Raw genomic sequence first — 12388 nt, forward strand, 5'->3', positions numbered from 1 at the left:
TGTCCAAAAACTATGTCCATACTGCACGGAATTTTTGCTTGCAAACCGATACAATGCATGTAAACCAATTTTAATTTGTATACTTGTATACTGATTTACACATATTCAAAGTTACTAGTAAATCAAGGTACTAGTGTAACAATATTCTTGTCAATTGAACAAAACTTTTGAGTGTAATAATGTACATTTTCTGTTGGAAAATGTTCCTAAATGTTAATAATTCAATACAGAATAGGCTTTACACTGGAAGTCCTGTCTTGGTTTTATTAGTAATCAAAACTGAGCAGCCTGCCACGTGTCATGCTCAAGTAAGATGTATATAAAATCTTAAGCAGACTGAACTGGCAATTTGAGTGATGAGTGATATTTTGCAATGTGTGATTGTGTACGATTGTGTTACAGTGCAGTATATAGTAAATAGTTTTCTTATTGATAGAAAGACATATCACTGTGAATAATTTTGCATGCATAATTATAGGGTATACTCAGACTATTCCTGATCTGGCACCATCATTCAATTAGTTCATTATGCATGTTGCATAATGTTTTTCATAGTTCTGATCATCCTTTACATTCAGATCTTCCTGGACAGTTCCATCCTGTTCTTAATACTAGGCATGCAGTTAATTCTAGTAGTCAGGCATTCTCCATCATGAGGCTCAACACTACTTTGTATTTTAGAAGTTTTATTCCAGCTATGACCAAGTTTTGGAATGATCTTCCTAATAGGGTGGTTGAATCGGTTGAACTTCAAAAGTTCAAACTTGCAGCAAATGTTTTTATGTCGAACAGGATGACGTAAGCCTTTTCTTAGTTTATATATGAAATATATGCTTTGATGTTGTTAGAATTTTTTAAATATTCTATTTTAATTGTTCATTATTTCTCATATTGTTTATTTATATCCTTATTTCCTTTCCTCACTGGACTATTTTTCCCTGTTGGAACCTTTGGGCTTATAGCATCTTCCTTTTCCAACTAGGGTTGTAGCTTAGCTAATAATAATAATAATAATAATAATAATAATAATAATAATAATAATAATAATAATAATTCAAACTCATAATTGATATTAACATCCTCCCCCAAAAGATTTCAATAATACTGCTATATTACTTTCTTAAAAACTTATACAGAAACCATTTTCAAAATTACATGACTAGAATGAAATTACACCAGCCCTCATATGATATTGAAATGTAAACTATGCAACTTGTGTGGTATTACCTGCATATAATACTATTTTATGCAAGAAAATATTAAAATAATGTTAGAATACGAAAATAATGCCAGAAATTTGTATTAATATTATGCAATAGTATCTAAGGTTGTTTCATATGAGTGACTTAAAATTATCAGTATGAGCCACAAAAAAACTCATCATGGGATTTGCCCAAAACGTCTTTTCAGTGTTGATTTGTAACTTATTTGACCTGCATTTTCACTTCCCTTCTTTCTACTTCTGTCCAACCTTTTAACTTTTAATCATAGTGCAAATGCAAGTTCTCCTCTCCCCCATAGCACCTTAACACTGAATGCGCTTCCAAGCCTAACAATCTGAATTAAATTAAACCCAGTTAAAGTTATTTAATCCTTTTTTAATTTGGTTTTAATTTTTAACAATTAGTAATCAGCAGTCATTTTCTTTTAAACTATTTTTTTACTAAAATTATGTTTGGCACAGTTTATGTTCTCATGGTGCCCATAATTAAGAAAGCATCAAATCAAAGTTATTTAGAACAGAACTACATAGTTTGATGAGCATTTGAGGTTTTATGCTGAGATAGACAAGTTCTTTCCTTCATAATGTATATATACCACACTGTTATAGTACAAAAGATTGAAGCTATCTTTACACTTCTAATCTGACCTATCCCAAGAATTTGAATGATCACAGTGATGTACAATTACTGCTGTTTACCTTTTATAATGTGTGCTGCAGTATCTGTTTCAATTTAAACCAGTCGGAGAAGTAAGTTTTTGTTTTGATCTTTGGAACATGATAAACTAAAGTTCACTGTATTTACAAGTCCTTCAGGAGAAAGAATACTTCTAGTGGTTATGGTATATGTTTTGAAAGTTGAATTGTAAGTTTTATACTCTAAATGTACCCAATTTCATAGGATAAAATGTGGTGAATAGTCTTATGCCTTTACATAGTACATTTTTTTTTTACATTAACAAAATTTAAATCTTCTGTCCATAGATCCCAAACAGAGCAACTACGACGTACCCTCGATTCTCACTTTTATACATCCCTGCCTATGGCTGAGACAGCACTAAGAGGTGCTGCCCCAAACGATGTTGCTACCCTAGTCAAAAGTTTCTTACGAGAGCTTCCTCAACCTTTACTCACTCATACCTATATGCCTGCATTTTACAAAACTCATAGTAAGTGTCATCTGTTGTTGGATATAATATTTATATAAAATATTTCACTATTTAGAGCTTGGTATATTGTCCTCTTTTTTTTCAAGTGAGATATTACTGTAAACTTTTGTAATTTTAGACTGATATTTGCTCTAAAACATTTCTTTAACAGCACATCAATTATAATTTCGCGATTAATTTCCTTGACACTTGACTCCCGATTCAAAACAAAATCGTCTGGTAGTCCAAAGCATTGCTCATACCCTCATGGTTCCCGACAGTTACACTCTACTATTTACCTATCTATCTTGTTGGAAACAAGCCTACGATTTCCTAGCAATTGAACCATTTGGTTTTTCGGGATTAAACTAAATATTTATATCCCAATTAAAGTACACATGGATCTGTAAATTTTCTTCATCTCTTTTGCTTATGCATTTTGAAAAATTTTAATGAAAATTCATTATGAATATTTTCATCATCAGCCAGTTGGTTTTCAATGCCATTCATAACTTAACTGGATGGTCCTTACTGTATATCTGGTGAACCAGATATACTGTACTTTATTTACCAGAGTTCTAGTTTTTTATATGTACAGATATGTTTATAACATAGATAAATGATAATCAGTAATGAGCATTATAATTTTTTGCTCCAAAGTCAGTATAAAAATATTCAAGTTCACATTTTTTTTTTTTTTTTTTTTTTTTATAAATCAGCGTATTTGAGTAAGTGTTTTGTCCACTATTACCTTTTTTTTTTTTTTTTTGGTTGTAGTTTGTTTATTTTTAAAATTAATTTTTACCTTTTGTATACAATCATATTTTCAGGTTTTTTTAAGGTGTTTAATTCTTCCTCTTTTATGTATTTGACTTCTTAGGTTTCATTAAATAAATCTTTCACCAAGTGTTTGTTAATTACTATACTGATATCTTTTTTTCCTGGTGATTTTTTTTATATTATTTAACCGACTATGCCTTCTTTCGGTGTGGCTTGGTGTAACGTGTACAGTATTTTTATTTTGTAATAATATACTACCATTTTCATTTACAGTTCATCAGCTTTAGTTGTAAATGTGTGCCTTTCATGTTATCATTTAAAAAACTTTTTACATAAAGGCTTTCTTAAAAAATGATACTGTATGTGGTTCCACATTCTCGCATTCGGCTAGAACCATATCACTGTACAGTATACTTTTTAGAATTCAGTTTTTTTTTTCTCACTCCTTATTTTTCATTTAGTAATTTCAGCATTGTTACCATCACACCAGTTCTTCAAATGAAAAAACGGATTTTGAGCGAAGCGAAAAATCTATTTTTGGGTGAGATAGCCATGTTGTCCTGATGGGATTTCCTTTAAGAGTAGCTTCCTAGGGTATATTTGACTACAGTGATATTCCCAGAGAATTTTGCCTTAAGGTCTCCAGAATTCTAACTCCTGGCACAAATATCCCTAACTTTTCCTTTTAGGGATATCGCATAATATCAGAGGACGTATTCATGACACGCCACATAGCTATCTTCACCCCAAATAGCGTTTACGCTTCGAGGGGGAAAAGTGGCAAGAAAACGAAGGGGGGCCGTTAATAAGGTACCTCTCCTCCACTACTGTTTTGAGTATCTAGATGACGTCATATCCGCCCACCATCTTTATTTCTTGTAGCGTTAGTGAGGTGCTACAGATACAGTACTTTCGGGAGGGATCCTTTCAGCCCTTTTTTAATAAAAGGAAGGCGGGTCCATCAGGACGACATGGCTATCTCGCCCAAAAATAGATTTTTCGCTTCCCTCAAAATCCGTTTTTTAGGCTCAGGCCATGTCATCCTGATGGAAGTTTACCAGAGCATTAATGTATCTGTGGATTTTTTATTTGTGCCTTAACCTCAAGACAGAATTTCCTTGGTCACTCAGACCTAGAGACATATAATGTTACCGTTATACATCATTTCTTCTAATCATGAACCATGTTAGTGCTTCCTGCCCCCTACAGGGAAGTCATGCCAGACTCTGGAAAAAGTCTCGAGGATTGCATATTTCATATGAATAGCCTAGCAACCAAACAGGTATACCAGTCTCATCGTATACCTTCCCAATTAGAGTTTGTATTTGAAAACGAACAAATGTATGTACTGTATGAGTAACTGACACCTCCCCTGGGCATACAGAGCTAACTGTATGCAAAGACAGACAGGTTTGTATCCATGTAGAAACAATTGTTTGTATAAGTCAGCATCCCATCTAAGGCATCCCGAGTCAGTTGTATGCAAAGACAGACAAGTATCTATCTGTGTAAAAACTAGGTATGTACACACATAAAGAAGGTTTGTTAACTGTAGGAACAAATTTCTACAGTTGTTCTTTCATTAATATGCAAAATAAAAGGGTGATCATAATAATGCTCTAACACATTTTTATTTATCTGAATTTGAGGCGAATAAGATGCAAATTTCAAATAGTTTTTTTATTGACAATCAATAAAATATGTAAATCAGTCTACATTTTATAGAATGATATGAAATGTTTGTGAAGTATTAAGCATAAATATACTGGTAATGCCAGAAATACTAGTTTCATCTGAAAAGAAACCATTTTATGCCACTAAAATGAAAATTCAGAAATTTTCTATTCTAAATTTCTGTCATTACTGTCTGTTCACTCTTGTGTAAAGGACACACGGCACACGTGCTATTCTTTATGCTTCTTTCACCTGTATTATTTGGAACAGTCCGTAATGTCACCATGGTGACATTTCACTTAACATGTTGTACCGTAAAGAGTCAACACGCACACCCTGCACATAACAGTCCCAATTGATTCACTTTTCCTCGCAGCATTAAGCGACAGGTTTTAGTACACTACCTACTGCCACCACAAACCTCTTGATCTCTTGTACTTGCTTCACGTAATGTTTGAAAAACACTCTGGATGACTTCCATCCAGTATACGAGCGAAGATGCTCGAAATCCATATATTGGAAAAAAATTCAGAGACGAAGCAATTTTTCTCGGATCGTGACCTGCGGGTGTACTATCCGGATCCGCTCTGCGAATGAAGTAGGTGATCTTCGCCCTTAGTTGTTTTAGAGACAAATTTGAGCCTGATGTTTCTCCTTTAAAGAGCTGTCCTCCCCCAAAGTCTGAAGTTCTATGAAGATAGACCTTTAGGCACTCCACTGGACATAGAGAGACATCTTCCTTCAGAGGGCAGATTTTCCAGGGCCCCACCTTTTGGTGGGTAGCTCGTTCTTAGCGAAAAACGTTGGGTCAGGAAAAAGATTCAGTTCTCCCCTTTCTGTGAACTGAATATGGCCCTCATCTCTAGAAAGGGCCACTATTTCACTAACTCTGGCCCCCGAGGCTAGTGCAAATAGGAATATAACTTTTTGGGTCAAATCTTTCAGAGAGCAGTTCTCATTGTTCAGTGTTGATGCAAAGTGAAGAACTTAATCCAAGGACCATGAGATGGGCCTCGGGGATGATGCAGGCCTAAGTCTAGCACAGGCCTTAGGAATCTTGTTAAAGATTTTGTTAGAGAAGTCTACCAGGAAGGCATACAGTAAGGGTCTAGTCAAGGCAGATTTACACGTTGATATCGTGTTGACTGTTAAACCTTGTTCATGAAGATGAATAAAGAAGGATAAACAGAAATCTGTTGAGATTTCTTTTGGCTTCTTAGCCTTGACAAATGCAACCCATTTCTTCCAAGACGACTCATATTGTCTTCTGGTAGATTTTGACTTATATTCTTCTAAGAAGTTTATACTGTCTCTCGAAATCCCGAATCTTTTCTTAACTGCTAAGGAGAAAAAATCATGAGATGAAGGTTTCGGGTTTTCTGTGATGAAGCGAACACAGTCGACTTCTGCACTTGTTCTGTCAGAACTGGGTCCGACAACGGGACCAGTCTCAGCCGCAGTTCCATAAACTAGAGGGAACCAGATGCTGTTCGGCCACTTGTGAGCCACTATAGCTGCCGTTCCCTGAAAGGATCTCAGTTTGTTGAGGACTTTCAACAGAAGATTGGGTGGAGGGAACAGGTAAATCTTGGACCATCTTTTCCAATCGAGGGTCCTCGTATGGGGCCACGTAACGAGGTAGTTTCTTGTTGTCGCTCGTCGCGAAGAGGTCGATTTGCAGTTCTAGGACTTAACGTAAGATGAAGGAGAATGATCCTGCGTCTAGGGACCACTCTGACTCTATCAGCGTGAACCTGGATAGAGCGTCCGCCGTCACATTGCGGAACCCTTGGAGGTGAACTGCTGATAAGTGCCATCTCTTCTTTACCGCCAAACGGAAGATGGCCAACATCACTTGGTTGATTTGGGGCGATCTCAAGCCTTGTCGATTCAGACATTTCATTATCACCTCACTGTCTAGAACCAGTCTTATGTGGGTCAAGCAGCAAGGAGCCAATTTCTTCAGTGTAAGGGAAATTGCCATGACTTCCAGAATATTGATGTGGAAGGTCTTGAATAGAGAGGACCAAGTCCCTTGGGCTTTCCGTTGGTGAGAGTGACCTCCCCATCCTTCCTTTGATGCATCTGTGTGGATGATGACTGAAGGTGGAGGTGGTTGTAAGAGCACCGATTTCCTCAGGTGCTTGGCCTTCGACCACAGCTTGAGAAGTGATCGTAGACGAGTCGGTATTGGTCTTCTTAGATCTCTTCGAGCGTTTGATGCGTATCTTCTCCAGACTCCTGTTGCATCCTTTAATTGTGCTCTTAGCACTCGGTCTGTCACTGATGCGAACTAAAGGGAGCACAGCACACTCTCCTGTTGGTGTCTTGATATCCGATCGGATTTCAGAAGTCTCTTGACAGATCCCGCTATCTCTCTCCTCTTCTTTAACGGAATGGAGAGGCAGTGTGACTGTAAGTTCCAGTGAATTCCAAGCCATTGAAACTTTTGAGCTGGAGATAGTCGAGACTTTTTGACATTGATCTTGAATCCCAGATGTTCCAGGAACTGGATCACTTCTTTGGAGGCTTGCATGCATTACGTCTCGGATGCTGCCCACACCAGCCAATCGTCCAGATAGGCCACTACCTGAACACCTTTTAAGCGTAGTTGATGAACGACTGCATTTGCAAGCTTCATGAAGATCCTTGGGGCTATGTTTAGCCCGAAGGGTATGGCTCTGAAGACGTATTGTTTCTTCTGCAGCCTGAATCCTAGGTAGGAGGAAATTTGGCGATTGATTGGGATATGCCAATAGGCATCTGCCATGTCTATGGAGACTGTGTATGCCTTCTTGGGCAACAGCGTCCTTATGTGTTGAAGGGTTAACATCCTGAACTTGTAGTTTACTATGAACGTGTTGAGTGGCAACAAGTCCAGAATGACTCTGATTTTGTCTGAGTCCTTCTTGGGAACACAAAACAGTCTTCCTTGGAATTTGATGGACTTTGCCCTCTTTATTACTCTTTTGCTCAAGAGTTTTCGGATATACTCTTCCAGAACGGGAGTGGAGTGTTGGAAGAATTGAGGGAAAGATGGTGGAGCTACGTTCCAGCTCCAACCCAGTCTGTTCTTGATTAGGCTGTGGGCCCAGGGATCGAAGGTCCAGTGATCCCGAAATGAGGAAAGTCTTCCTCCTACCTGAAGCATCTCACTTTTGCTGTTGACCGGAGGACTTGCCTCCTTGACCGCATCCTCCTCTATTGCCTCTGCCTTTTGAGGGGCGTCTAGAGGAACCTCTAAATGTTCCCCTGGCTTTCGGCCGAAAGGTAGTAGACTGCCTCTCAAAGGCTGGAGTAAAGGCTGGTGACTGTGTCGCCATTTGCTGGGGGTACCAACTGGTAGGTAGTTGGAGGTTGTGCTACCACCTTTGGCACAAGTTGTTGTTGCCTTTGTTGTCTGGCAGGGCGAGAGGGCACCCTTGGCCTCTTTGTCTTCCGCCGCTTAGATTGGGGACCCTCATCGGGGGAAGACTTCCTCTTCAGATGATATTAGCTTCCTAGGTTCGTGTCTCACCTCAGCCGAGGCGAACATGAACTCCCTACAAGCCCTTCTGGCTTTAATGAAGCCATACAGGTCTTTGGTCACAGTTGCCAGATGTGTTTTGGTCACAACCATAAACATATCTGGGTTCTGGGGATCGCTTGCCATTGTCTCCAAGATAGTCTGGAGAGACATAGAGGCGGCAAGTCTTTCTTTAGTCTCCTGCTCCCTGCGCAGGAGAAACTCGGACAACTTGGGGAGGTCCTCGCGGAACTGACCTCCAGCAATATCTGCTTCCAACTTCCCGACTGAGAAAGTAAGATGTATGTCCTTCCAGTCCTTCTGGTCCATAGGCAAAGCTAGGGATAACGGTTTACACTCGTCGAGTGTAGGGCAAGCTTCTATCGCCTTTAAAGCTGCCTTGTACCCTTTCTCCATAAAGGGGAAGGCCCGGGAAGATGAAGCAACGAAGGATGGTTGTTTTTTGCTCAGAGCCGGCACCTTTGAGTTAGTGAAGGCCCTTTCCTTCAAGGTGCTTGTCAGCAAAGTCTGTGCTTTGGCATGGTAAAAAAATATGACCTCTTTTGGCTCCGTCTCTTCCTTTGATGCTGGCTCTGCCTTCAGATGGACGAAACAGTCTGGATAAGCCTCCAAGCTGGGCCAGAATTCCACATCTTCAATGGGGACTGATCCCAGCTTCTCGGAAATGTAAATCTTCCCAGTTGTCATGGGCATGTACTCTGCATGCCTCCATAGATTCACATCTGAACAGGAAGGAAGTTCCTTCACATTGAGTCTCCTGTGAGACCCACGGGATGCTGCAAGTTGGTGTATTTCCAACCTCAACGCAGCTTCCTTTTCAGCATTCTGCTTTTTTATCTGCTGCACCAACATCATAATGGAAGACAAAGTCTTCCCTATGTCGTCAGATGGGGGAGCAGACGATGTCGAGGGAACTGGTTTTGGGGCAGGAACCGATGAGACTGAGACTGTCTCGACTTCTTACTCCTCGGTATCAGGAGCCATAGTCGACTCCTCTTCCTGACCTCCTGCAAGAAGGTCATTTTCAGTGTCCTCTGACACTTCTGACATCCTGTCGTCAAGTTGGATGTCCTTCATCGTGTCCAAGACGTCAGACTCTACTGGTATCTGGACGCAAGGGATCTCTGGGTGAGGCTGTGGTATAACAGCATCTTTAGATGCCCCGGGGAAAAGATAGGCCCGCATCTTCTCACTTGGAAGGTTAGGCCCCATGGTGTTCTTTTGAAAACCGCGGACCCGTTTACGCATCTTCTCCCATGCTGCATCCCTTGTCTCCGCTGACTGGGGTTCATCGAAAGCCTCAGTAACCAAGGTTTTACAGACGTTACATACCTGGGGGTCCCAATACTACAGAGTTCCCTTGGTGATGGAACAGCGTGAGTGCGTCCTGCACACCTCATGGCCGCAGAAGCTCTTACTCCGCACATTGCTGAAGACGCTCTTACACTTGGGTTGGTCCTCCTGTAAAGAGAGGAAAATAAAATGAGTATACGGTGATTCATCTCACAGGATAAAGTATACAAATATTATAATAAATATTTTGTCTTTTGCATGTAGCTTAGGATAGATAAGCTAGAAATGAAATAGGAAAGACACATACATGTATGAAAGACACATACATGTGTTTCCTGCCCAGCCAATTGCTGTGACCTCCCTCAAAATTAAAACCATGGGTCATTCTATTTTGGAAAACCCATCGGAAGATTTCTATCCTGTAAGGATAGGTAAGTGTAACTTAACACTAACTTCCAGATTGGGGATTGTTATCAGTGATCACTAATTAGTATATAGAAGGAACTTACTTTCTTTATATTACTGTATATGGTCTCAACAATAGGCTGCGCATGACAACACAGGGTATGTTGGAAAATTTTGGCTACTGTACAATCTATACTGTAGTTTTCTGTTTGCAGTATGATCTATATTGCAAATATACTGGCTACTGTATAGTCATATATGCTGGCAGGCTAGCACCAGGGTACAGTTCAGTCGATATATTGTCGGCTGTGGTATTGGCCGGCAGTTCGCCTGCTGCCGGAAGACTGCCAGCTGTCGGTGGATCGCCGGCTGTCAGCATTCTATGCCAGCCGGTGATTAGATATTTATACACAGCGGTCGGCAACCTCTCCGGCTGTCGGCAGGTAGCTAGAGCTGCCGGAAGGTTAGAACCCAGTGGTACCAGCTAATACAGAGAGAAAGCATGGATCGAAGGATGGTGTAAGAGCTCTGCCTTACTGCATTCTTCCAGAATGAGGGTTCAAATGGAAGGGGAGAATGTGTCATTCAGGCTTCCACCCATCCACAACTATTGCCAGTCTCTGCCAGCACAGTTTATGAATGGCAGTCCAAGAGAGGACTGAAGAACACTCTACAGTAAAGTGATCTTCTGCTGGCAGCCGGCACAGCCGGCCCAACTCACCTGGAGCACTATGTCCGTAAGGGAGAGCTGAGTGCCTGTGCCACTACAGACAGAAGCCCGAGCCAGCCCTACAACCTGCCGGCAGTCGGCTCGATTGTAGGACGAAGGCCAAGAGTTTGTGATGGCTAGGCCATCACCAAAGGACAGAATGGGGAGGGGTGAGGGTCCTATAGGGTGTGGGAGGAGCCGACAGGGTTGCCGGTCCTACCTCACCTAACGAAACTCTGTTCTAGTATTAAAGCCAACCCAGGTGGCAGGAGAATTCTATTCTCGAGCTTAGGGTCGGCTAATACAGTGAAGGGGCTGGCAGCACCCTCGCCGCCACCCCTAAACAATAGAAGAACAGAGTTCTAGTGCCGGTGTCGCCTAGGCAGTAGAAGAATGCTATTCTTCAGCCTAGGGTCCAACGGCACAGGACTAGTCAGCTAGACCACAGGGAGAAGGTATCATATCATATAAAGCCTTCAGGTGTGGTCTAGGGAGGTCTAGCCCCTATGCCGGCAGCCTAGTCCAGCAGGGGAATGCTATTCACCCTGTCAACCAGCTACCGTCATCAGACTAAATATTCTGAAGTTCTGACAAAAAACCAAAAACCTGCCTCTGCAGTTACAGGGAAAGGACAGAAAACCCTAGCCTAGTCAACTCAAGGCACGATAGACTAGGGTTATAGCCTAGGCTAACTCAGAGGGAAGGAGAGATTACCCTTAGTCTCTGTAGGAGACAAGTATCGTCTTATCAATAGTCTAGGAGATATCTATCTCCGCCTGAATTAATAAAAACGATACATAAGGGCAATCGGGGAACATGTATGAAAGTATACTAAAGCTACTAGGCTAGTAGCCTAGTGGCAGTGAGAATCGATTACCTAAATCACCGAAGCTCTCTCGTATACTATCTTGGAAGAGGAAATATATTATGCAATCAATATATCTTACATGTATAAAATTCGCCTAAGGCTTCATTAAAATTATAACACTAGAAAAGTCTATTATATGCATGAAAATACTATAAACTGAACGCCTAGGCTAGGAAGCCTAGCGTAAACAAGGTACAGTTACCTAAATCGCCGAAGCTAATATAAATACTATCGGCATAATTTAAAGAATTCCTAGCAATGAAGGCTAAATAGCTAAAGATATTTAAGCTATTAAAACTGGGAAGGTCGTTCTGGCTAACTAAATGACTCGTGCGTTACGAACAACAGCGCCCATAACTCCTCCGGCTTAGGCAACAGCTCTTGCAACGTTAATTCAACTTTAATTCATATTAAAATAAGGCAAGAGCTTACATTTATACAATGTAAAGATCAATACTCAACTTTCCAGAGGCAGATGAGGCTGGAGAAAGCACGATTAAATCCAAAATCTTCCGAAATAACGAGAGAGCATAGGAAAATCACCGAGTAATGGCACTACGATAAAAGGAATAAAGATGGCGGGCGGATATGACGTCATCTAGATGCTGAAAACAGTAGTGGAGGAGAGGTACCTTATTAACGGTTCCCCTTCGTTTTCTTGCCACTTTTCCCCCTCGAAGCGTAAATGCTATTCGGGGTGAAGATAGCTATGTGGCGTGTCAAGAACACGTCCTCTGATATTATGCGATATCCCTAAAAGGAA

General features: G+C 40.7%; 1 protein-coding gene across 6 annotated transcripts in view; it reads left to right on the forward strand.

The window, feature by feature from the left end:
- Nucleotides 1–12388, forward strand: part of LOC137655717 (rho GTPase-activating protein 18-like) — a 451738-nt gene that overhangs the window by 391509 nt on the left and 47841 nt on the right. For all 6 annotated transcript variants that reach the window (XM_068389727.1, XM_068389729.1, XM_068389726.1 and 3 more), the window contains one exon: nt 2207–2391. In XM_068389727.1, the coding sequence (XP_068245828.1) occupies nt 2207–2391 (185 nt within the window). The remainder of the gene's footprint in view (nt 1–2206; nt 2392–12388) is intronic.

Source organism: Palaemon carinicauda, chromosome 16 (assembly GCF_036898095.1).
Source record: "Palaemon carinicauda isolate YSFRI2023 chromosome 16, ASM3689809v2, whole genome shotgun sequence".
In the NCBI taxonomy this organism is placed as follows: Eukaryota; Metazoa; Arthropoda; class Malacostraca; order Decapoda; family Palaemonidae; genus Palaemon; species Palaemon carinicauda.